Below are 22,448 nucleotides of genomic sequence, written 5' to 3'. Positions count from 1 at the left end.
AGACCAACTGTGCTCTTACACATTTCGTGGCCTGTACGAGCAACTATAATTTAAAAAGCAAAATATAGCTCATATATATATATATATATATATATATACCATGTGTCTTGGAGAGACCACTATAATTTAAGAACAAAACATAGAGTTCATATAATGTGGTCTATTGAGACCACTTTGACTTAAGAGACAAATAACAATGTTGGTATCCGTGGCCTATAAAGCCCACAATTATATTTAGCCAAAAAAGACTTTGTAGGGTGATAGTCACCATAAATAGATTATATATAATATTAGTGTGAATGAGTAATATAGGATTTAATAGTAGTAATGTGGGTTATATATATATAATAGAAGGTACTTATATATATATAATTTATTAGCGGTACTGTACGGATGTTGAATGAGGATGGTAGTAGTAGAGTTTATCATATATATATATACTAATATTATATATATATTTAATAGTGGATTTCAAACAAAAATTAAATTGGCTTAAGTTTTGAGCCAAAATATACTCTGGTGGTATAGGAATGGTACTGTACGAATGACAGAATGATATGTGAAATGATAAATCATAAACTAATTTCCCTCCATTTCTCCAATAGTACAACTTACATAATATATTTACATTATATTCAAATACATTTAGCATGCACGTTAGAAGCTTTTACTTCTTCATTTTCAATATGTCATTGAAATGTCAATGCTATAATATATATTCATATCTATTTTGGAATAAAATATTTATATATTGATGAGCTAACCTTTCAATATATATGTACCATTTTGCATTTGTTTCTCCTGCCTTTTTCTTCTTCTCCATAGGCCACCAGAATATCATTTTCTTTTGCTTCTTCAAGTTTGAACGTTGAATGACTCTACCTCCCAAAAGAGTGTTTATAAAATATTCTGACTAGAGTATTCTTGAGGTAAATATATATATATATTTTTCTTATTATCGTTGGGGTTTATTTTTTATCAAAACTGAAACTTTTTCAAGTTTCTCTTCACTTTTTTTATTTTTTATTTTGTGGTGGTTGGTGGTTGAGCTATAATGTGATTGTGTTTCTGAAGGTAAAGTCTCATTCTTTACTTTTCTTTGCTATTTAGAATGCAATAGCTATGCCAATTGAAAGCCTTGAAAACTCTATCATCCCCAAGGCTATCCCTGTTGCATCTTCTTCTAAGAGAAGAAGATTAGATATTTCTTATGGGTTTATGGATGATGTCTCTGCATCAAATAACCCTCTATGTTTGGTAACCTTGGCTATGCAAGGGGATGGTAGTGATGGTTCGAGGAGAGCTCCTCAATGTAATCAACCACCAAATTTAGAACTCGACATGGAAGCCACTAGTGGCTTTACAAAGAACTTTTTGTTGCAATCTCCTCCCTCGTGGCTTGATGAGGAAACATTGCTTGTGTTTAGGGAAATATATCACATTCCTGAACACATTGATTTGAGGCTAGCCAAACCTCATGAGAGGATTGATTGGGATATTCCTGGCTATGTCGCCTTTTATGAATATGCCTTCTTCCTTGGGTTTAGGTTGCATATGTCTCCTTTTGTCCAAGAATTTTTTGAGCATTTTGGTTTAGCCCCTTCCCAATTGATGCCAAATGGTTGGAAAATCATCATGTGTTTAGAGGTGTTGGGTGAGGTACATAAAAAATCAATTGGGCTAAAAGAATTTTGTCATACTTACTACCTGAAGTTGCATGATAAAGAGAACGGTAGGTACAAAGTGGTCTCAAGATCCAACAAAGCTCATTTAGTCGGGGGTCTACATAACGATCCAGATTGGAAAGATTTATATGTGTTTGTGGCAGAAAAGGATGCCTTTCGCGAGGGTCATAAAGTTCCTACATCATGGTGTTTGAGTATGTATTAATCCCTTGCTCTATTTTATGCATATTGTAAACTGAATCTCATTGTCTTCTTTTTATGCAGGTCTCAAGAAAAACTCTCGTGTTGATCCCGGACCTCATACTCAGGATATTATTGATTGGATCTTATCTATCCCTGCAAAGAAAAGACATTGGCGGAAAATTCTTTCCCACAAGAATATTACTTGTACGAGGTTGTGGGAGTTTGTAGAATCTTCAAAGAAAGGTACTCATGTGCCTCCTCCTGCCAAATTCAGTGACCACCTACTAGGGAGATATTCGATATTGAAATTGGGTGGTAACCTTGCTTTTACTGATCCATTGTCTCCGGATTTATACCAAATTGCAGAAAAAATGTCAAAAGAATTTGTGATCAATTCTTCGAACAATGCAACTGCCCGCTTAGCTGAGAGATTGAAGTCTAACAAAGCAAAGACAAGGCCAAACCACCAAAAATGGCTAAAGCTTGTCGGGCTGATCTAGAAGAAGAGGCTCCCCTCTCTATACTCGGTGAATCTGCTTCTCCACATAAACAAGTGGTTGCCTTGGAGGGCCACGAGCTTGAGAAAAAGCTGAGCAAGTATAGTGAAGAGGATTGGTGTGATGACTTGAAGTTTGAACTTCCCGATGATGTTTCAGCCTATGCAGACCCCGGAGTTGTCTTACCACATGTTGCAAAGTTTGTATTTCCGGAAGATAAAAACAGATGAAGAGCATGGGCATTAGTAATACTTTTGATTTTGTCCTCACTCATACATTTCAGGTATATTATACATGTTTTATCCATGCTTATCTCAAGATTGCAAAAGATCTACTTTCATTCATTATTTCAATGATCTTATACAGAGCATTCAAGCTCAAGCGTTCTTGAGAGAGGAAGTTTCTTCATCAATTCGTCGGCTTAAGGAGGCCATTTCTGAAATAGCTGCTGAGAAAAAGAAAGTTGAAGAACTTAAGGAGGCACATGCTACTTCCCTTAAGAAGGTTGGTGATCTTGAGACCAAGCTCGACGGGATGAAGAAAGAAGCAGATTTACTCAAAAATGAGTCTAAGGAGAAATCACTTGAAATTGAAGGGCTACCGAAGGCCAAAATAGAGTTAGAGCAAAAGGTGGAGAACCTAAGGCAAGAGTGCATGGATACTATTGACCACGCCATTCTTAAGACTCGTTATGACCATTATGTTGAGTTTCGAGATGGCAAGGCGGACCAATGGGAGGTGGACAAAGTGATTGCTGAATATGAAGAACTTGAGAAACTCAAGGCTGGGGGAGTCGAGTCTGATGGTCTTGACGAGCAAATGGATGTCGATGCTCGAGAGTAGAGTTGTTTGCACGCTACTACGATGTGCCTTTTTTCGGGGCTTCTTTGCACCCTTTTTGACTTTACTTCTCATTTTGCTATTGTTGCTTTTTAGACTATGTTTATTTCATTTTGAAATGTTGTCAAACTCCTCCGTTGTGGAACCATCATATATATGGGTAGTATTTTGTGACTATGTGAACTTTTACTTGTATTAGTGTTATATTTGGATGGTATGTGCAAGCAACACATAACTATGGCTCGTACAAGAACCTAAACACTTATTATGAATTACATCTCATTTGATGGTCTGTATAGACCATCTACTCAGTGAAACCAACACTTTGGTTATAGTTTTGAGGCTTGTATAAGAAATTATTGGACCATCAGAATTTGATAGTTTGTACGAGCAACAAACATTTTTATGGCATGTACGCGTGACATAATCTTTAGATGGTCTGTGTAGACAACGCATTGTTCCCAAAAAGCCATTACATTTTGATGATCGATGATATCTGTATATACAATTTAGTACCGTGAAGGATCACTAGATTTTGATGTACCGCACTAGCAGCGTTAGACTTTCGTGGTCTGTACAGGTAACAAAATATCTCATACGACCACCATATTTGGACCATTAGATTTTGATGGTCTGTACCAACAACACTACATTATTGTGGCCAGTACAGGCAACATGTATGTAGGAAACACAATATTATTAAGATGATCTTTGTGGTCTGTGCAAGCGACATATAGTCTTTGTTGTCTGTACAGGCAACTCAATGATCTTCAAATACTGTAGTATCCTTGGCCCCCAGCTTAGAAGTAAATGTTGGAGGCTTTGCTTCTAAGTTTATTCTTGCTCACGTACTTACAAATAAACAAGATGAGACAAAGTTGAATATACTAAAGATATAAACATGCAAACAACAAAATGAAGTCTGAATAAAATTTAACTCAAAATCTCAAAAAGTGTTTCGTGCAGGGCAACACTGTGGGTTAAGCTTCGCCTCATTAAAACCTCTCTGAGAAAAACCTCCCTTGAGGATAAAATCTCAGCCAGGAAAGAGTACAAAGTAGTTACCCCTTGTACAAATGGAAGCAAAATTAAACTAGTAAAAATAAGGTCGGAGATGACATGCATTCCAACTATTCGTAACGTTCCTTCCATCAGTTGCTTGTAGCTTGTAGGCTCCTTGCCCCACCACCTTAGTAGTTTGGTAGGGTCCTTCCCAGTTGGATCCAAGCTTGCCTACTCCAGCCTCTTTGGTGTTCTGAAAAGTTCACCTTAGGACATAATCCCGAACTTTATATGCACGAGTCCTCAAGTTTTTGTTGTAATGTCGAGCTACCATTTGCTTGTACGATGCTATCCTTAAATGGGCCTTGTCTCTTTTTTCGTCAAGTAAATCTAGCTCTTTTGCCATTTGATTAGAGTTGGTCTCCTCATTTGCTGTAGATGTCCTCAAGGTATCAAGACCTCTTTCAACTGGGAGGACTGCTTCGAAACCATAAGTTAAAGAGAAAGGGGTCTCACTAGTGGAAGTCTTTTCTGTTGTACGGTAAGACCATAGCACAACTGGCAATTCCTCAACCCACTTACCTTTTGCCGCCTCTAGTCGCTTCTTGAGTGTAGATACTACGATTTTGTTAGTGGATTCAGCTTGATCGTTGGCTTGTGGGTATCTCGGTGTTGAAAAGTTAAGTTGAATATTCCAGTCCGCATAAAAGATTTTGAACATACTGCTGATAAATTGAGAACCATTGTCTGTGAAAATTTCCTTTGGGACTCCAAATCTACAGATCACATTCTTCCAGATAAAGTTGATTACTTCTTTGTCTTTGATACACGAAAAAGACTATCCTCTTACCCACTTTGTGAAATAATCTGTCACCATAAGCAGGTACACCTTCTGTCCAGGTGCCATTGGTAGCTTGCCCACAATATCCATTCCCCATTTCATGAAAGGCCATGGAGATATAATGGGATGGAGGGGCTCTGATGGCCGATGCGGGACGGGAGCATATCGTTGACATTTGTCACATGTTCTGACATAGTCTTTTGTGTCTGCTCTCATGGTTGGCCAATAGTAACCCACAGTGAGTGCTCGATGAGCCAAGCTTCGTGGTCCGGAGTGGTTTCCACACTCTCCTTCATGCAATTCCTGCAACACGTACTCGACCTCCTCTGGGGTCAAACACCTAAGGAGAACGCCCATATAGGACCTTCGATACAATGTCCCTTCAATGATAGAAAATCTTGCTGCTTTAACTCTAAGTTTACGAGCCTCCATCTTATTCTCAGGGAGTTTGTCATCTCTCAAATTATCAATGATGGGATCCATCCATGATCCCGTTTGTTGCACATCCAAGGCTTCTTGGTGACCTTTCCAAACAGCAGGCCACTCTAAGTAAACAAGCGTGATCTTCTTCTCTTCTGTTGCTTCTATAGAGGATCCTAGATTGGCAAGGGCATCAGCTTGTACATTTTGGTCTCTAGGGATCTGTTTGATATCACATCTTTTGAAAGAGAGTTGGATTTCCTTAGCCTTGGTCATGTAGGCAATTAACTTTGAGTCTCTAACTTGGTAGTCTCCTTGCATTTGATTTACTACCAACTGAGAATCACTGTAGACGATGATGCTATCTATTCCCATGCTTATAGCCAATTTTAATCCAGCTATGAGTGCCTCATACTCACTTTCGTTATTGGTGGCTTTGAAGCCACATTTATAAGATTGTTCAAAGACATCCCCCTGAGGTGATCTTAGTGACACACCCAAACCACTACCGTGAGTAGTGCTCGAGCCATCAACATGCATGGTCCACCCTTCATTGTATGTTTCTTTGTCCAAGCACATGGCTTCTCCTTTTGCTTCCTTTTGAATGGACGGGGAAAAATCAGCCACAAAATCTGCCAAGACTTGGGACTTAATGGATGCACGAGGCCGAAAGGTTATGTCGTGTTCTCCAAGCTCCACAGCCCACTTTGCTAATCTACCTGAGAGCTCGGGCTTATGTAGAATTGACTTCATTGGAAAATTAGTGGGAACTACAATTGGGTGGCATTGGAAGTATGGATGCAACTTTCGTGCAGCAACTACCAGGGCCAATGCCAATTTCTCCAAGTGGGTGTAGCGTGTCTCAGCATCAAGTAGGGCCTTACTTGTGTAGTAAATTGGCTTTTGCTTCCTTTCCTCCTCTCTAACTAGCATTGCACTCACTGCAGCTTCTGACACTGACAAGTATAAGTAGAGAATCTCCCCTTCCAATGGCTTAGACAGAAGAGGAGGTTGCGTCAAATATTCTTTTAGCTCTTGTAATGCACGATCGCACTCAGGAGTCCACTGGAACGTTTTGTTCTTTCGAAGGATGTCAAAGAATTTTTGACACCTATCTGATGATCTGGAGATGAATCGGCTAAGCACTGCTATTCTGCCAGTTAGCTTCTGGACACCCTTTTTAGTGCGTGGAGAAGGGATGTCCATAATGGATCTGATTTGGTCTGGATTGGCCTCAACTCCTCTTTGAGTAACCAGATACCCCAAAAATTTACCTGAACGTACATCGAACGTACACTTGGTTAGGTTCAACTTCATTCCATTCTGTTGTAGAACCTTGAATGATTGTCGGAGGTGATTAACATGATCTTCAGATCTGAGAGATTTGACGAGCATGTCATCAATGTAAACCTCCATTGACTTTCCAAGGTATACAGTGAATATCTTGTTCACGAGCCTTTGATAAGTAGCCCCTGCATTTTTTAGCCCAAAGGGCATTACTTTGTAACAGTAGGTTCCCCGTTCAGTAATAAAAGAAGTTTTCTTTTGATCTTATGGGTGCATTAGAATCTGATTGTAGCCTGAAAATGCGTCCATAAAGCTCAACAATTCATGCCCAGCCGTAGCATCTACCATCATGTCGATATGTGGTAAAGGGAATGAGTCTTTCGGACAGGCTTTATTTAAGTCTGTAAAATCGATGCACACTCGCCATTTTCCATTCTTTTTTGGGACTACAACGATATTAGCCAACCACTGTGGGTAGTGGACTTCACGAAAAAAACCAATGTCAAGCAACTTCTGAATTTCTTCATTTATAATTCGGTTTCTCTTGGGAGCAAACTTTCTTCTTTTTTGTTTCACTGGAAGATAGTCTGGATCTACATTTAGCTTATGGGTAATAACATCTACACTGACTTCGTTCATGTCTGCATGAGACCACGCAAATTGATCATGGTGGACCACAAGAAAATCAAGGAGCTTCTTTCTAATTTCTGGTTATAACCTTGAACCAATTTGCACCTTGTGGTCAGGGTAGTCTGGGTGGATTGGAATTTCGTCTATTTCTTCAACTGACGGATGTTCAGCCTCCGATCCCGGTCGAGGCTGCTCTAATTGCTATAAAGTGGCTCTGCCGGGTTTGAGAGCTTGCCTGTAGCAATCTCGTGACATCTTTTGTTCTCCTTTGATTTCCCGTGCACCCCATTTGGTTGGGAAACGAATTATCTGGTGATAAGTAGATGGCACAGCTCTCATGTCGTGTATCCATGTGTTGACCCTAGATTTGGACAACTGACACGGAGTCACTATTTGCTTGACGTGTATGAATGTGTTGAAAAGAACGTTATGACGAAAAGAATAAGAACACAAGAGTTTATAGTGGTTCGGCCCCAGGATCTGGTAATGACCTACGTCCACTTGAATTGTTATTAGATTGAGATTCAAAGGAGTGATCAAATAACTCGGGTTCAATGAGTTTCACTAGCCTCTGAAGACCAAATACAATATAGTTTCTAGTCACAAACGATTTAGAAGTCTGAAAAGAGAAAATAGAGCCCGATCCTCTTCCCTGAGTCCTCTCCTTCTATTTATAAGCTCAGGGAAGGGTTACATTGATTTGTTACAGATATTATTTCCTAAATAATCGGATACTCAGGAAATCATGGGAGAGAATCTCAGATTCTACCATAACTGCCCAAGATCTTTTCCGCGTATAAAGTGCATACGACCAGGCTGGTCGTATGAACAACTGATCGCCTGATACAGGGTGCTTTCCTGGTCGATAGTCGAGCATGCATTCTTCCAGGTGTCAGCCATGTGTCATTAATGCTTGCCACGTCATTCACTTATGATTTTTTGGATAACACCATAGTCTTCCCAGAATAATATTATAAGCAGAAGGACATTCGAGTACGAGGAACTTGACACAAATGTTCACCCCTTCAGCGTAGACTAGAAGATCAATCTCCCCAATCGAACTCTTGTGCTCTCCACTGAATCCAAAAATCATTGTGGAACACCTGGTAATATTTGACTCATCAATACCCATCTCTTGCAATGCATTCAGGAAGAGGATATTTGTGGAACTTCCATTGTCGATTAGCACCCTTTTGACAAGGCAATTGGCGACATTAATTGAGATAACTAAAGCATCATGATGGGGGTTCAACAGATCTGTAGCTTCTGTGCTGGTAAAGCTTATCACCAAGTTTGGGTCAATATTTGTGTTGGTAGAGTGTAAAACTTCCCCACTTGTCGTCGAACGTGCATGTCTTTTTGCAGCAGAATATGTTATACCACTTACCTCATATCCTCCTGTAATGCAATTCACCACCTTTTTGGTTGGTGGTCTATCGGGGGTAGGGCTCTTCTGAGACCTTGGCTCCCGATTCTTTTTTCCTTCTATTGTCAATCTTCCTTTTTCTGATAGATAATTAGTCAGGTGTCCACGCTTCAACAATTCGTTGACCTCTAGTCGGAGTGCTATGCATTCATCAGTGAGATGCCCATGGTCAGAGTGGAATTCACACCACTTACTCCTATCCCGCTTATCTGCTGGAGCCTTCATCTTTTCTGGCCAACGCACTGTGCTTCCCATTCCTTTCATTACTGAGACTACCTCTTGAGGAGGTACAGATAAGGTGTACTCAGGAAGTTTAAGCTTTTCTCCCATTCGTTGGCTTGAGCGATCCATAGATCTTTGGTTGTCTCTCCTGGATGAATACTTGCTTGGAAGTGGGTAAGGATCTATTCTGCTTTCGCTGGTTCTCCTTTCGGTCCTTGCGGTTCTTTTAGAGTCCCTCTGCTCGTAGCGAGGGGGTAAGTGAACACGATTATCATCTTCTTCATAGCGAATTTGTGCCCATGCTTTTGCAAGTACATCATCCATGGTTTTGCATGGGTATTTCGTCAATTCCTTGTAAAGGTTTGATCCAGGACTCAAGCCTCTACGAAAAGCGGACGTAGCAGTTGCCTCATTGCAATTTGGAATGGCCACCTTCTCTTTATTGAATCTGCCCACGAATTCGCGTAAAGACTCTCCTTTTCGCTGTATAACCCGATAGAGGTCATCTGACTGTTTCTCTAGCGTGCGACTACTGGCGAATTGCTCAATAAAACTATCTGTCAATAGAGCAAAGGAGGATATGGTGTTGTTGGGTATATTTATATACCATTGAAGTGCAGGTCCCACCAAGCTTGATCCAAAACCTTTGCACATGCAAGCCTCACGTAAGTTTCGAGGTATAGCAGTAACCAACATGCGTTGCTTGTACTGAGCCACATGGTCGTCTGGATCAGTGGTACCGTCGTACATCTTCATTATAGGAAAGCTGAATTTCCTGGGCATCTCGACCAAGGCTATAGCATCCACGAATGGCGAATCTGCAAAGCTATTAGCGACACTTTTCTTTATAGGTGTTGGCAACCCAGGAATCCGTTGGATCATGGACTCTAGCTCGACAAACCTCTTCATTATTGTCAGGTCCACAGAATCTGGTGTCGGACCTAGACCCTTGTCAGCTAAGTGGCCATGGTATCAAGTTGTCTTGTTTATTAGTAGCATCTGTGAAGATGAGTCCTTCTTGGTTGGTCGTTGTTACCCCATTCAGGTTTGACGTCATGTTCCTCGGGAGGTTCTGTGTTATCAGAAGTTCTCCACTCGTCGTCGTAGCAGTGGAAGTAGGATGTACAGATAAGAGGGCCTGCTCTGTTGCCTGAACAGTAGTAATTGTGCGCTTGGGTAGGCCATTGTTTCCATCCTGGGGACGTATGATGGCCCCTGAGCCACTTACACGATGTTCCCCCACAGCGGATAGGAGTGTGTTGTCAAACAAACAGATAGGTTCTATCCCTCGCCCGGAGGCCTGTGTATCCAGTGGTGGAGTAGTGTTTCCCCTTTGGAGAACCTCTACTATTCCCTGGAGATCAACATTCTCCTCGCGAATAGATGTGTTCTCGGCTTCCAACTCCTTCAATCTTTCATTCGCAACCTTGGACTGATTAAGCAAAGCATCATACTGCGCATGTAGATCTTGGGTATTGGTATCTTGGGGTGTCTCCATTTATATTCTTCGTAGAGTGTTGAGCAACGAAAAGGTGTTAATTACTGTCGGGGCCCCACGGTGGGCGCCAAACTGTTGAGGGTAAAAAAGTGACGGGACCGCCAACAGCCGTGAGTAACCTTTTCGCGTTGGCTGTGGAGACAATAGACGGTGGTTTGGGCGGTGAGTGAGGAGTTTGGGATTAAGCTTGAGTTTAGGGTGTATTCTCTGTTCAGAGTTCCCAAAAAGCCATTACATTTTGATGATCGATGATATCAAGGATAATACAGTATTTGAAGATCATTGGGTTGCCTGTACAGACAACAAGGACTATATGTCGCTTGCACAGACCACAAAGATCATCTTAATAATATTGTGTTTCCTACATACATGTTGCCTGTACTGGCCACAATAATGTAGTATTGTTGGTACAGACCATCAAAATCTGATGGTCCAAATATGGTGGTCGTATGAGATATTTTGTTACCTGTACAGACCACGAAAGTCTAACGCTGCTAGTGCGGTACATCAAAATCTAGTGATCCTTCATGGTACTAAATTGTATATACAGATATCATCGATCATCAAAATGTAATGGCTTTTTGGGAACTCTGAACAGAGAATACACCCTAAACTCAAGCTCAATCCCAAACTCCTTACTCACTCACCGCCCAAACCACCGTCTATTGTCTCCACAGCCAACGCGAAAAGGTTACTCACGGTTGTTGACGGTCCCGTCACTTTTTTACCCTCAATAGATATAATAAATATTTATCTTAAATTTATGTTTAATGTTAATATTTTTCATAATATTTTATTATTTATATTAAAATAATTAACCAACTACAAACCGATTGCAAGAATAAGAAAAATAAATTATATAATAAAAATTCCCAAATAAAAGATTTTTTCATTAATTTACTAGTAAAAATTATTATATTAATTTAAAATATTTTGCTACAAGTAAATAGTACTACGAATCATTCCATTATTCATAATTTACTACCAAATTATTGTAGCAAAACAAATACAAGATAATACAAAAGACTCATTTTGCTACTAAATGCGATATATTTTGCTACTATAAAATTAGTAGCAAATAAATAACATTTGCTACTAATTTTTTTTGGTAGGAAAAATCTTTCAGCTATAGGGTATTAGCTACCAAGTAGCTCCTAAAAATTTTTGGCAGCAAAAGATGATTTAACTACCAAAAAGACATTATTTGAACCAATTTTTTAGGAGCTAATTTTTTTTTTTTTTTTTTTTGTGGTTAGTGGAATAACCTCACCGATCACGATTAGTAAGCTGCTGCAGTGGATAGTACGCTTGAATTCAATAGCCGGGTCCATACAAGTGGCCTTTAAATTTATTGCCATGTCACAAAGAAAAATTAATATCTTATATTGATAGCTGACACAGATGCTAATCATAAAGTATATTTTCTAATAATTTAGATTACTAGAGATTATTTAGCCCAGAATATTGGCTTAACTAATCTTGATTATTGAAGAGCATAAGGATTTTAATTGAGGTGGGCCTAAGATTGGCCAAGTCCTAAAACTCATGACAACAACACTATTTCTATTAGAGCATCTCCACTGTAGGGTATTATGCCAATATGGAGAGAAATGCCAATTATTATATTTTATTTAAGGATTTATATTTTTTTGACCATAGATTTTGTCACATTATTTGTTAGGATTTTGTGTTTTGATAATGTTTTGTAAAATAGTTAAACTAGAATCCTAAACTTAATTTTGATGAAAAAAATTAAATATAATAATATATTTTTTAAGCAGAATTATTTTATTTTTATTCTAAATTGTTAATTTTGTAAATTATTTGTGATTTTAATTGAAAAAACATTGACCAAAATTAAGTTTAGGGTTCTATTTTAACCATTTTACAAAATATAATGTTCAAAAAGTAATTTATCAAAATATAAAGTCCAAACAAATAATAAAACAAAATACAAAATCTAAAAATATATAAATATATAAATCCAATTAATACAATCTTAACTAAAAATAAGAAAAAAAAGCAACCTTATAAAAATTAAAAGTGAATATATGTTATTTTATTCACTTTGGACCACCTTAATATAATCAAGACTTTTGCTGATGCTCTTAAGTGATAATAATAAATAACATTACTGATTTCGCTATCAAATCACGTAGTGATGTCCTGACCACTCTTAAAAAAAATTGAGGCTAAATTAAATCGGAGACTTGGCAGTGTCTCCCCCAAGCAAATAAGCACACTGTCTTTGACTTTTGAAACTTTCGTCCCACCTTATGTAGAAGAAAAATGCTATTAATCCCCATGTAGAATGCCTTCTTCCTTTCAAATATCAATTTTTCTATACATCGATCAACAGTGCAGCAATAAAAGCTGGATGGTGTTTCTCAAATCTCTATCATTAGCAATAAAAACTGATCGTAACTTATCACAACAATTTGATTAAGGTATAGTACATTTGTTAGTTACGCGGCTTCTAAATAAATATACAAGTAACTAAATCTATAAATATCGATGAAGCTGTATAACCATTAACGATGTCGACATTCAAGCTTTGAAGCTGTCAACCATGAATTCGAATGCATTCATTTTGACGCTGAAAAAAAAAGGTTAAGTTTTATTGAATTTTCAACTTGGTCTTCATTGTCACGGGCACCAAAACAAAAAATTTGAATTTATGGGATGCAGGAAATTAAAAAAAAACATTCTTCTGCCATTATTAATATTGAAATTATAACATAGGAAAATTAGATGCAGAAAATGATTAGAATATTTAAGATGATGGTGATACCAAAATGAATAAAGATCGTCAATTGAAACAAGTACAGCTTATATATATCTCCATCCTCAATCCATATCTCTATTACTTGGCGTTTTGATAAAAATGAACTTCGATCTCTTTCTTTAACCTGAGCTGCACTCGTAGTTGGCTAACTAAGTCAATACATACGTAACTACGTTGACAGTTGAAACCATGGAGATTTCTGTGACTTCATGTTTCACTATATTATTTCTGATTCTCCTACCCTTCTCTTCTTGCCTTTCCCTCTACACCATTACTCCAAACCAACCTCTCAAAGATGGCGACATTTTGATCTCTACCCAAAATAAATTCGCACTTGGATTCTTTAGCCTGGGAAATTCCCGCAACCGCTATGTCGGAATGTGGTACCACCAAATTCCCGAACGAACCATCGTTTGGGTAGCTAATAGAGACAATCCTCTAAGTGATAAATCCGGAGTTTTGGCCGTCGATAGTCATGGGCTAACTCTCTTTGGTAAAAATGGAAGCTCTTCTTTTTGGTCAGTCAATGTTTCGGTCCCTTTAGCAAATAATTCCATGGCTAAGCTTTTAGATGTGGGAAATCTCGTTTTACTTCACAATAACACTGGACAGAGTCGTCCTTTATGGCAGAGCTTTGATCACGCAACAGATACCCTGCTTCCTTCAATGAAATTTGGATGGAACCGAGTCACCGGGTTAGACAGCATTCTTACCTCTTGGAAGTCGACAAACGACCCGGGAACCGGAAACTACTCATACTGGTTCGACCAGAATGGGTATCCGCAATTGTTCTTGAGTGAGGGACGGGTTCCACGTTGGCGGGCTGGATCGTGGACCGGTACTCGGTGGAGCGGTGTACCCCAAATGGCAGTAAGGTTCATATTCAATGTCAGCTTTGTGCACAATCATGACGAAGTCTCATACATATATCGTCTCCACAACGACTCGATTCTCACGAGGCTTGTGGTTGATGAATTAGGAACTGTTTACAGATCCACGTGGCTGGATAAAGAGCAACGATGGCTGAAGTTTTATTCGGCGCCGACCGAGACGTGTGATCCGTACGAGTTTTGTGGGCCTAATGGGTTATGTGACCCTGTCAACAAGGATGGGTTTGAGTGCTCCTGTCTACCCGGGTTTGAGCCAAAGTCGCCCAAGGACTGGTTACTAAGAGATGGTTCAGGTGGTTGTGTGAGGAAGCCAGAGCTGAATCGCATGTGTGGGGACGGGGAAGGGTTTGTGAAGTTTGTAGGTGTGAAGGTACCAGACACATCGAAGGTTCATGTGAATATGAGTATGAGTTTGAAATCGTGTGAGGAAGAGTGCTTCAGGAATTGTACGTGTGTGGCTTACTCTAGTGCAACTGTAAGCGATGGTCCGATTGGGTGCTTGACATGGCACGGTGATTTGGTGGACGCAAGGACTTATTCTAATTCAGGCCAAGATTTTTATGTGCGAGTTGATTCCATTACTCTAGGTATTATTTAATTCAAGTTGGTTTGAGAATTAATTTTTTTTATTTTTGGTTTTAATATAATTTATTGTCATATTACAATTTTATAGAAATTTTTTTTTTATGATTTTTGTAAAAAACAATGATATATATTTACATTTTTATTGTTTTGGTATAGATAAAGTGCTATTTGATATATTTTGTTGTTTATAAATATTTTTTAAATAAAAAACTGGATTTTTCAAAACCCAACATTTTATTATTTGAAAAACAATACTTCTAGAGAGAAAAACAAAGTAAAAATACAACAAACATAACAGTTATTAATTTTTGAAAAAAAATATCTCTGTATAATATTGGATTGCTATTTATATAAAATCAATTTTTTATAATTATTATTTAAGCAAAATGATTTTTTTTTTTCAAGAAGAAAGATTCATGGAATTTATCATATATATTTTTTTATCTTATTAAATTTTATTCTAATTTTATTACATTAAATCAAGCAACACCTTAATGTTACTTAAATTGTTTACATGATACACCATGCATCCCTATCAGGTTCAAAATTGTTTACTGTAATCATTATCAAGTGCTAAGTAACATAACATTTGTTCATTTATGTATATAATAATAAATTGCAGCTCAATATTTGAAGAAGTCAAAAAAGAACTCTATAAGCAAAATTGGGAAGCTGGGAATTGGGTTGAGTTCGTTTGCAATACTAGTTCTCTTTCTATTTTTTATATATTGGTGGCGAAAGAGAAAAAACAAAGGTTCCTCTCTCTCCTTATTTTGATTTCTATTTTATTATCTACCTTCTTATTACTTTAGCCATTTCTTTTACATATATCTTTGAAGGCTTAAATCATGATACATATTATATTATATACACACATACATTGAAATATCCTAAGCTTAATATCATCAAGACCAATATAGTGAATCATTAGTTTGGAATGACCAATTACTTAATCATTATATATACACACATACATTCAAATATACATTTAAGTGATAATTTGTATGTGATTCACTTATCAAATTTTATTTTATTCCGGTTTTAGAAAAATTGAATTTATATTAGGCATTATAATTTTGAATAGCTATAATTAAGTAATACCTTTTATCAAGACTCAAAGAACAGATTTGGAAAAATGTGATAATCTTATTGAATGAATTAAGTTACAGAGTTTATACAGAGTATGAAAACTGAACTAACAAAACTACTCTAACAAACTACTGTAACTAACAACTAACTGAATCATAACAAATTCCTAACTGTCTCTAACACCTTGCATTGTATTGGAAATGCTAAAGACTAATTATTTCTTGTTATTAATATTAAAAAATATGAGATCTTAGAATTCTCAAGTAACTAAGAGAAAATAAACACCATAATTATAGGATCACTTATTGGGTTCTTAGTCAAAACATTACAAGAAAATTGTGAAAGATATGGTAGAGATTTTGATTATGAAAAAAAATAAAAAAAAATGGGGGAAGGAATTACTGATATTTTGATTCAATAAGTTGCTACTTTCATAGAAAGTCCATTGAAATATTCATTATTTTAGTATATCAAATTGATAGGTGATATAGTTTTCATAAGTAATGGTGCTAGTATTGGTAATTTGGTATTATGAATCTTTATTTGGCAAATGACAGAGAGAGAAATTTAGGAAACGTATCAATGCAAAATGAATATACATTTAGATATTCAACTTGTACAATTTGGCTGATTCAGAAAAAAAAAAAAAAGAAGTGAATTAATATTTTGTGTCATTTATTATTTAATGACAGTGAAAGAGCAACGGAGCAAGTATGGTTATACAAGTCAAAATATCTTTTTGAATGATATTTCTGGAAAAAATGAGTTTGATGATAGTATAAATTCAGAGTTGCCACTCTTTGATCTGAATACTATAGCTGCAGCCACTGACAATTTTTCCATTAATAACAAACTTGGAGAAGGTGGCTTTGGCCCCGTTTATAAGGTAATTATATACTGGTATGGTATGGTATGTTATTTTGTAAAATGATACATATAAAATACTAACTAATATATTATTTTAGGGTGTGTTTGACGATGGAAAGGAAATAGCAGTGAAAAGACTATCAAATACCTCTGGCCAAGGAATTGAGGAGTTTAAGAATGAAGTGTTGCTAATTTCGAAGCTCCAACATAGGAACCTAGTCAGGATTCTAGGTTGTTGCGTTCAAGGAGTGGAGAAGATGTTAATCTATGAATACTTGCCAAACAAAAGCTTGGACGTTTTCATTTTTGGTATGTTTGTTTTCTTATGATGCATGTGTGCTTTGTTTAGTGTTGAAATTAGGACCACGAGAGAATTCAATTTATGAATTAATATTTTACACGTTGCAACTTGCAATATAGTGGCTAAAAGTAAAATTCTAGTTTGTCAAAAAACAAAAAAAGTATAAGTATAGTTTGTCTTATAATCCTCGTTAGCCTTGTTTTTTTTTTCTTCTACCAAACAGATTTTTTAAGGAATTTAATTAATCATAAGAGTAAAGTGTTGAAATGATGATTTTATTGAGTTTTTAAATTAATATTATTCATTATTGGACAGATGAAGAGAAAAGAAAACTATTAGATTGGAGAAAACGATTTGACATCATTTCTGGTGTTGCTCGAGGGATGATGTATCTTCATCATGATTCAAGATTGAGAATCATCCATAGAGATTTAAAAGCCAGCAATGTTCTTCTAGATGCAAATTTGAATCCCAAAATTTCAGATTTTGGCATGGCTAGAATATTTGGAGGAGATGAAATTGAAGTAAACACCAATCGAGTGGTTGGAACATAGTAAGTATCCATGATCTGAAAATTATTTTATCTCACTAATTTATTATAGTTATATAAATAAAATAAAAAGACAATAAACTACTCATGTGATTCTAAGCACTATTATAGTGGTTATATGTCACCAGAGTATGCTATGGAAGGACGATTTTCAATAAAGTCAGATGTATACAGTTTTGGAGTTATGGTGCTAGAGATAATTATTGGCAAAAAGAATACTGGCTACTACGATAAGAAATTAGACTCCAATTTGATTGAGCATGTAAGTAAAAAATAATTTGTATTATTTATAAAAGTTGTTTATAGCTGCTTATTCATGTGGTTTTCGGTATATATGATTACATAATTAAGATCTAAATCATTGTAACTATAGGTTTGGGATTTGTGGAAAGAAGGCAGGGCCTTGGAAATAATGGACTCATTCATAGATGAAATATTTGGAGGCACAGTATTGAGATGCATTACAATTGGGCTGTTATGCGTACAAGAGTATGCCATTGATCGACCGACCATGTCAGAAGTTGTTTTAATGTTGAGTAATGAGGCAAAACTTGTTAATCCAAAACAGCCTGCATTTGTATGTAAAAGAAGTTACACTATGTATACTTCAAGTTCACATACAGGTCTATCAACTAGTGAAGGACATAACTCAGTGAATGATGTCACTTGTACTATGGTAGAAGCTCGTTGAATATGCTATACTATAGTTAATTTATTTGGAATTCAATATATGTAATATAAATGCAACTCTAAATTATTTGTATGTTATTAGAATTATAATATTTCGTATTTTTTCTTTTTGTCTACCTTGATCTTCTATTATTAATAATATTAATTTAGTTTTTTGTACTTCACAAACAGAAAAAAAAATTATTTGTCGAATATTTTTCAATATGACTAAGACATTGTTTTCCTAGTAACCAAACACATCAATGCTATGTTTTTCTTTTATAAGAGATTCAATGACTCATTCTATTTATATTCAACAATAAAAAACATATCACCTTGATTAAATCTATCACGAGGGCTAGATATAAACTACGTGAGAGTTGTTGGAGAGGAAGGATAGTTATATTATTCTTATTGTCACGAATTGCATCTTCTATAACCAGAATATTTAACTCCAAAATAAAAACCATTACCTTATGGAAACAATAATGTTATACTAGCAATAGAGTAAATATAATTCCCCAATGGAGCTTAACAATTATTCACCCGGTTTTTCGTCAACTTCAAATATAATGAGTATTAGGCTCAACAAAAATTGTATGTAAATAAGGATTACAAGCACAAAAAAATTACGTGGTTTAGTGGTTAACATTTCACCTTGTCTATAAGTCAATGTTATTTTTGAGTTTTCTTAGAGAGAATAATCTGAGATTATTTCTCCAGAGTTTCGATACATCAAGCATTCATCCCCTTTAATAGTTCACTCTCCTCCTATTTATAATTAAGAACGAGCACTTTGGGTAACTTCCTGTGATTGTAATATTATGCACTTTGTAGGTATCCATTACAATAAATACACACGTATCTTTTACTAGGAGAAAGAATCCTGGATTTTCAGGGATTTGATTACGCATATCTTTGATCAACCATCTTCCCCAAGCTCCAACTACATCATAACACTTCGAACATAATTATTATCCGAGTCTCGACCAAGTATCTTGAGGTTCGGATATGTCGCGATATCTTGACTTTAATTGAACCTCAGCGAAGTAGAAAATGACACTCTTTCAGCTCGAGTTGTGCCTGTTGTCCATATTTTCTACCAAGAACACATGGCATTGTCAAGTGGGCTTCACGAACCCTTTGGAGAGGCCAAGGCCCAACTAGAGCCCTGCGAAAATTGAGCAGCCAGAGGTTTAAAGGCCCAAAACCCATTCTAGGTCCAATAACTGGCCAATATTCCAAGTATTATGAGAACTCAGACTTGAGAAGAAGGCCCGGACCAACTTCATGAGTGCCCACAACCCCCATCCTACGGGATGAAGGTCGTTATGGTCCAGTCCAAGGGTTGGATCCCACCATGTGGGATCCATATGGAGTTTCCGGGTCCATCCTCACACTTCACCTCGCTTTGAGGAGGTCTTGGCTCGGTAACCCCTTCTTGAAAGCGATGTTAATGTCGGAAAGAGGAAAAGTGGGTCTCATAAGTCCCATAGGAATAACTGATCTAAATCGAGTCGATCTATTAGAACCGCCACTTCGAGTACTGTGCCTTTAGGGAAAAACCACCAGAATGCTCGCCCCACTGATCATCACAGGGGTCATCAGCATGTCAGTCGGTCGATCAGTACCGCGATCCCAAGCTTTGCGCCTTATTCACAGATTCCCAGAAATGCCCATAACAATCTGCAGTGAGGGCCTGGGACAAGCTCACAAAGAAACAATCCCCCAAAAAATCCCTCTGTGCCACGATCAGAGCCCCAGGCATAGGGAACTAGGGACATTGGAGTAGAACCAAGGCGGGCTAATTTAGTCCGTCCTGATGGAAATAGGATAGCCTCGCCTATAAGGCATCCTCCGTCACCTGTAAGACATCTATCACCACCTCGTCCTCATCGAGATGTTCTAGCTCATGGGAACAATAGGAGAAATCCTCCCCTGTTCACAAATACTTCCACCGCACGAACGCGTGTTGAGAACCCAGGTCCTCGATCTCAACTGTGAGCTGTAAGTTTCGCAAATAGAAGTTATTGGACGGAGAGCCAGCGTGGAGGTAGATCCAAGAGCGACCTGAGAGATCATTTGAGTTCAGTAGAAAGTCCTCGATATGATCCACCTGCACGATCATTTGAACTCACAGAGAAGGTATCCCGCTCGGGATGGGGACGTTATCTATACTCAGAACAAGGGAGGTCTGTCCATTGTACGTGACAATGAGAATGTCCCACATAACCAAGCTCGAACTTGGAGGGACTATAACCCATCAAACGTGTATAATAGGATGGGAGCTGTTGAACAGCCCCCAGCTAACCTGGGGACTAGGGACCAAACCCTTGAAATACTGGCTCTAATGGAGGAGCAAATGAAAAGGCTCTTATCAGGGAAAGAAAAAGACGATTGCGACTTAGATGAGGAGTTCGAACCTTTTGCTCCAAACATTGCACTGGCAACATATCCTACAGGCTTTAGAATGTCGCACATGTCGAAGTTTGATGGAGATGGAGATCCATCTGACCACCCCAGAAACACTATCATGATGGGCTCGATCTAAGGTGTATCTTGTTCCCTGCAACTCTGGTCAGACCTGCCAGGCAGTGGCTTGAACAATACAATAGGCCTTCGATAAACTCATGGAAGAAATTCTCCTCTGAGTTTAAAAGAGCATTCTGAGCTTCACAGGCCGCTCGAGTTGAAGCCGATTCATTGGCCAACGTAAAGCAACAACCTGGTGAGACATTGAAAGCATACCTGAGTAGATTTGCCAATGTTGTTGCACGAGCTAGGGACACTGATGACAGCTCCAAGCTCATGGCAATGAGAACAGGGATCCTCTTCGGGGGTGACTTGTGGCAAGAACTCCAAAGAAAGGGAGTTAAAAGCGTAGATAAAAGCGTAGGAATGGATAAACCTGGAGGAGGCACGAGCTTCTATCGTAAGAACCAGCCAAACCCCTGCTCAATCTGTTGTAGTAGTAACAGATGTTACAACTACGGCTCAAGTCGTTACTCAGAATAACCAAGGGGGAAATAACAAAAGGAAGGGGAATGGTGAGGGCGACCAGAACGGGATGAAGAAAAACAAGTCCGTGGAGAAGTTCAAGCCTATTTACGCTACCTATATCGACCGAACAGATACCCAAGAGGGTATTTTTCTGGCTAATTCTAATCGCCTCCCATGGAAGAAGCCAGAACCTTTAAGAAAACAGAGGGCGAAGAGAGATCCTTCAAAAAAATTCCGATTCCACAATGACATCAGTCATAATACTGATGATTGTCAGTAGCTGAAGGATGAAATTGAGACTCTCATTTGAGCTGGACTATTGGCCCAGTAAACCAGAAATCGGGCAGTTCCCAATCAGCCTACCGGGCAAAACTCTCAGTTAGTCCCAGAGGCTCCGATAAGCCAATCTGGAACTCAGGCGAATTAGGTCAATCCTCCTCCAATAGTAGGAGGAGATATAACCACTATTGCTGGAGGACCTCATTTGGCGGGCACGAGTAGCCGGGCCCAAAAGAGATACATCAATGAGTTCAAGGCTTATAGCGGAGTGGAGTTCGTCCCAGAGAAGCGGTTATCAAAATAGCAGCAATTGGAAAAACAACCAATCATTTTCACGGAAGAGGATGCTAGCCACGTCTTATTCCTTCACAATGATCTGCTGGTGGTAACCGTGCAGCTCGCCAACCGAAGGGTTCGGCGAATACTGGTGGATAACAGAACCTCCGTAAATTTGCTTTTTAGGTCCACCTTGGAGAAAATGGGACTGTTCGTATCCGATTTGAAGGCGACCTCAATGACATTGTATGGGTTTTTGGGTGAAGGAACAACAACCATAGGGACAATCAGACTAGTAATGACATTGGGAGAAGAGTCTCGAACTATCTCCAAAACACTCGAGTTCGTTGTAATTGATTGTCCAACCCTACAATACGATTTTGGGCCTACCTGCATTGATGGCATTCGAAGACATAACATCGATCCGACACCTGGAAATGAAATTCCCCTCAGCTTTGGGGATATGCACAGTCAGAGGAGATTAGTTCTCTACGAGAGAATTCTATAGCATTTCTATGAAGGGAAAGTCACAGCCCGGGCAGCAGGCAATGGTCATAAGTGAACGAGGTGAGGAGTCCCAGGAAGTAGAAGCCACTTGTGGGACGGAAGAACCTCAAGACGAAGCT

General features: G+C 38.1%; 2 protein-coding genes across 2 annotated transcripts; one reads left to right on the top strand and one right to left on the bottom strand.

Moving 5' to 3' along the window:
• Positions 1–8,310: 8,310 nt before the first annotated feature.
• LOC133823985 (uncharacterized) lies at positions 8,311–9,942 on the bottom strand. The gene has a single exon (XM_062256846.1). The coding sequence runs from the start codon at positions 9,940–9,942 to the stop codon at positions 8,311–8,313; it is 1,632 nt and encodes a 543-aa protein (XP_062112830.1).
• Positions 9,943–13,180: 3,238 nt separating this feature from the next.
• On the top strand, positions 13,181–18,387 carry LOC133822561 (G-type lectin S-receptor-like serine/threonine-protein kinase At1g11410). Its single transcript, XM_062254934.1, has 7 exons — positions 13,181–14,793; positions 15,414–15,545; positions 16,573–16,766; positions 16,846–17,056; positions 17,364–17,601; positions 17,710–17,860; positions 17,972–18,387. Exons 1-7 carry the CDS (start codon positions 13,506–13,508, stop codon positions 18,287–18,289), a joined length of 2,532 nt encoding a protein of 843 aa, XP_062110918.1. The 5' UTR covers positions 13,181–13,505; the 3' UTR covers positions 18,290–18,387.
• Positions 18,388–22,448: the final 4,061 nt, after the last annotated feature.

Source organism: Humulus lupulus, chromosome 3 (genome assembly GCF_963169125.1).
Source record: "Humulus lupulus chromosome 3, drHumLupu1.1, whole genome shotgun sequence".
NCBI lineage: Eukaryota > Viridiplantae > Streptophyta > Magnoliopsida > Rosales > Cannabaceae > Humulus > Humulus lupulus.
This window is presented reverse-complemented; position numbering and strand designations above follow the sequence as displayed.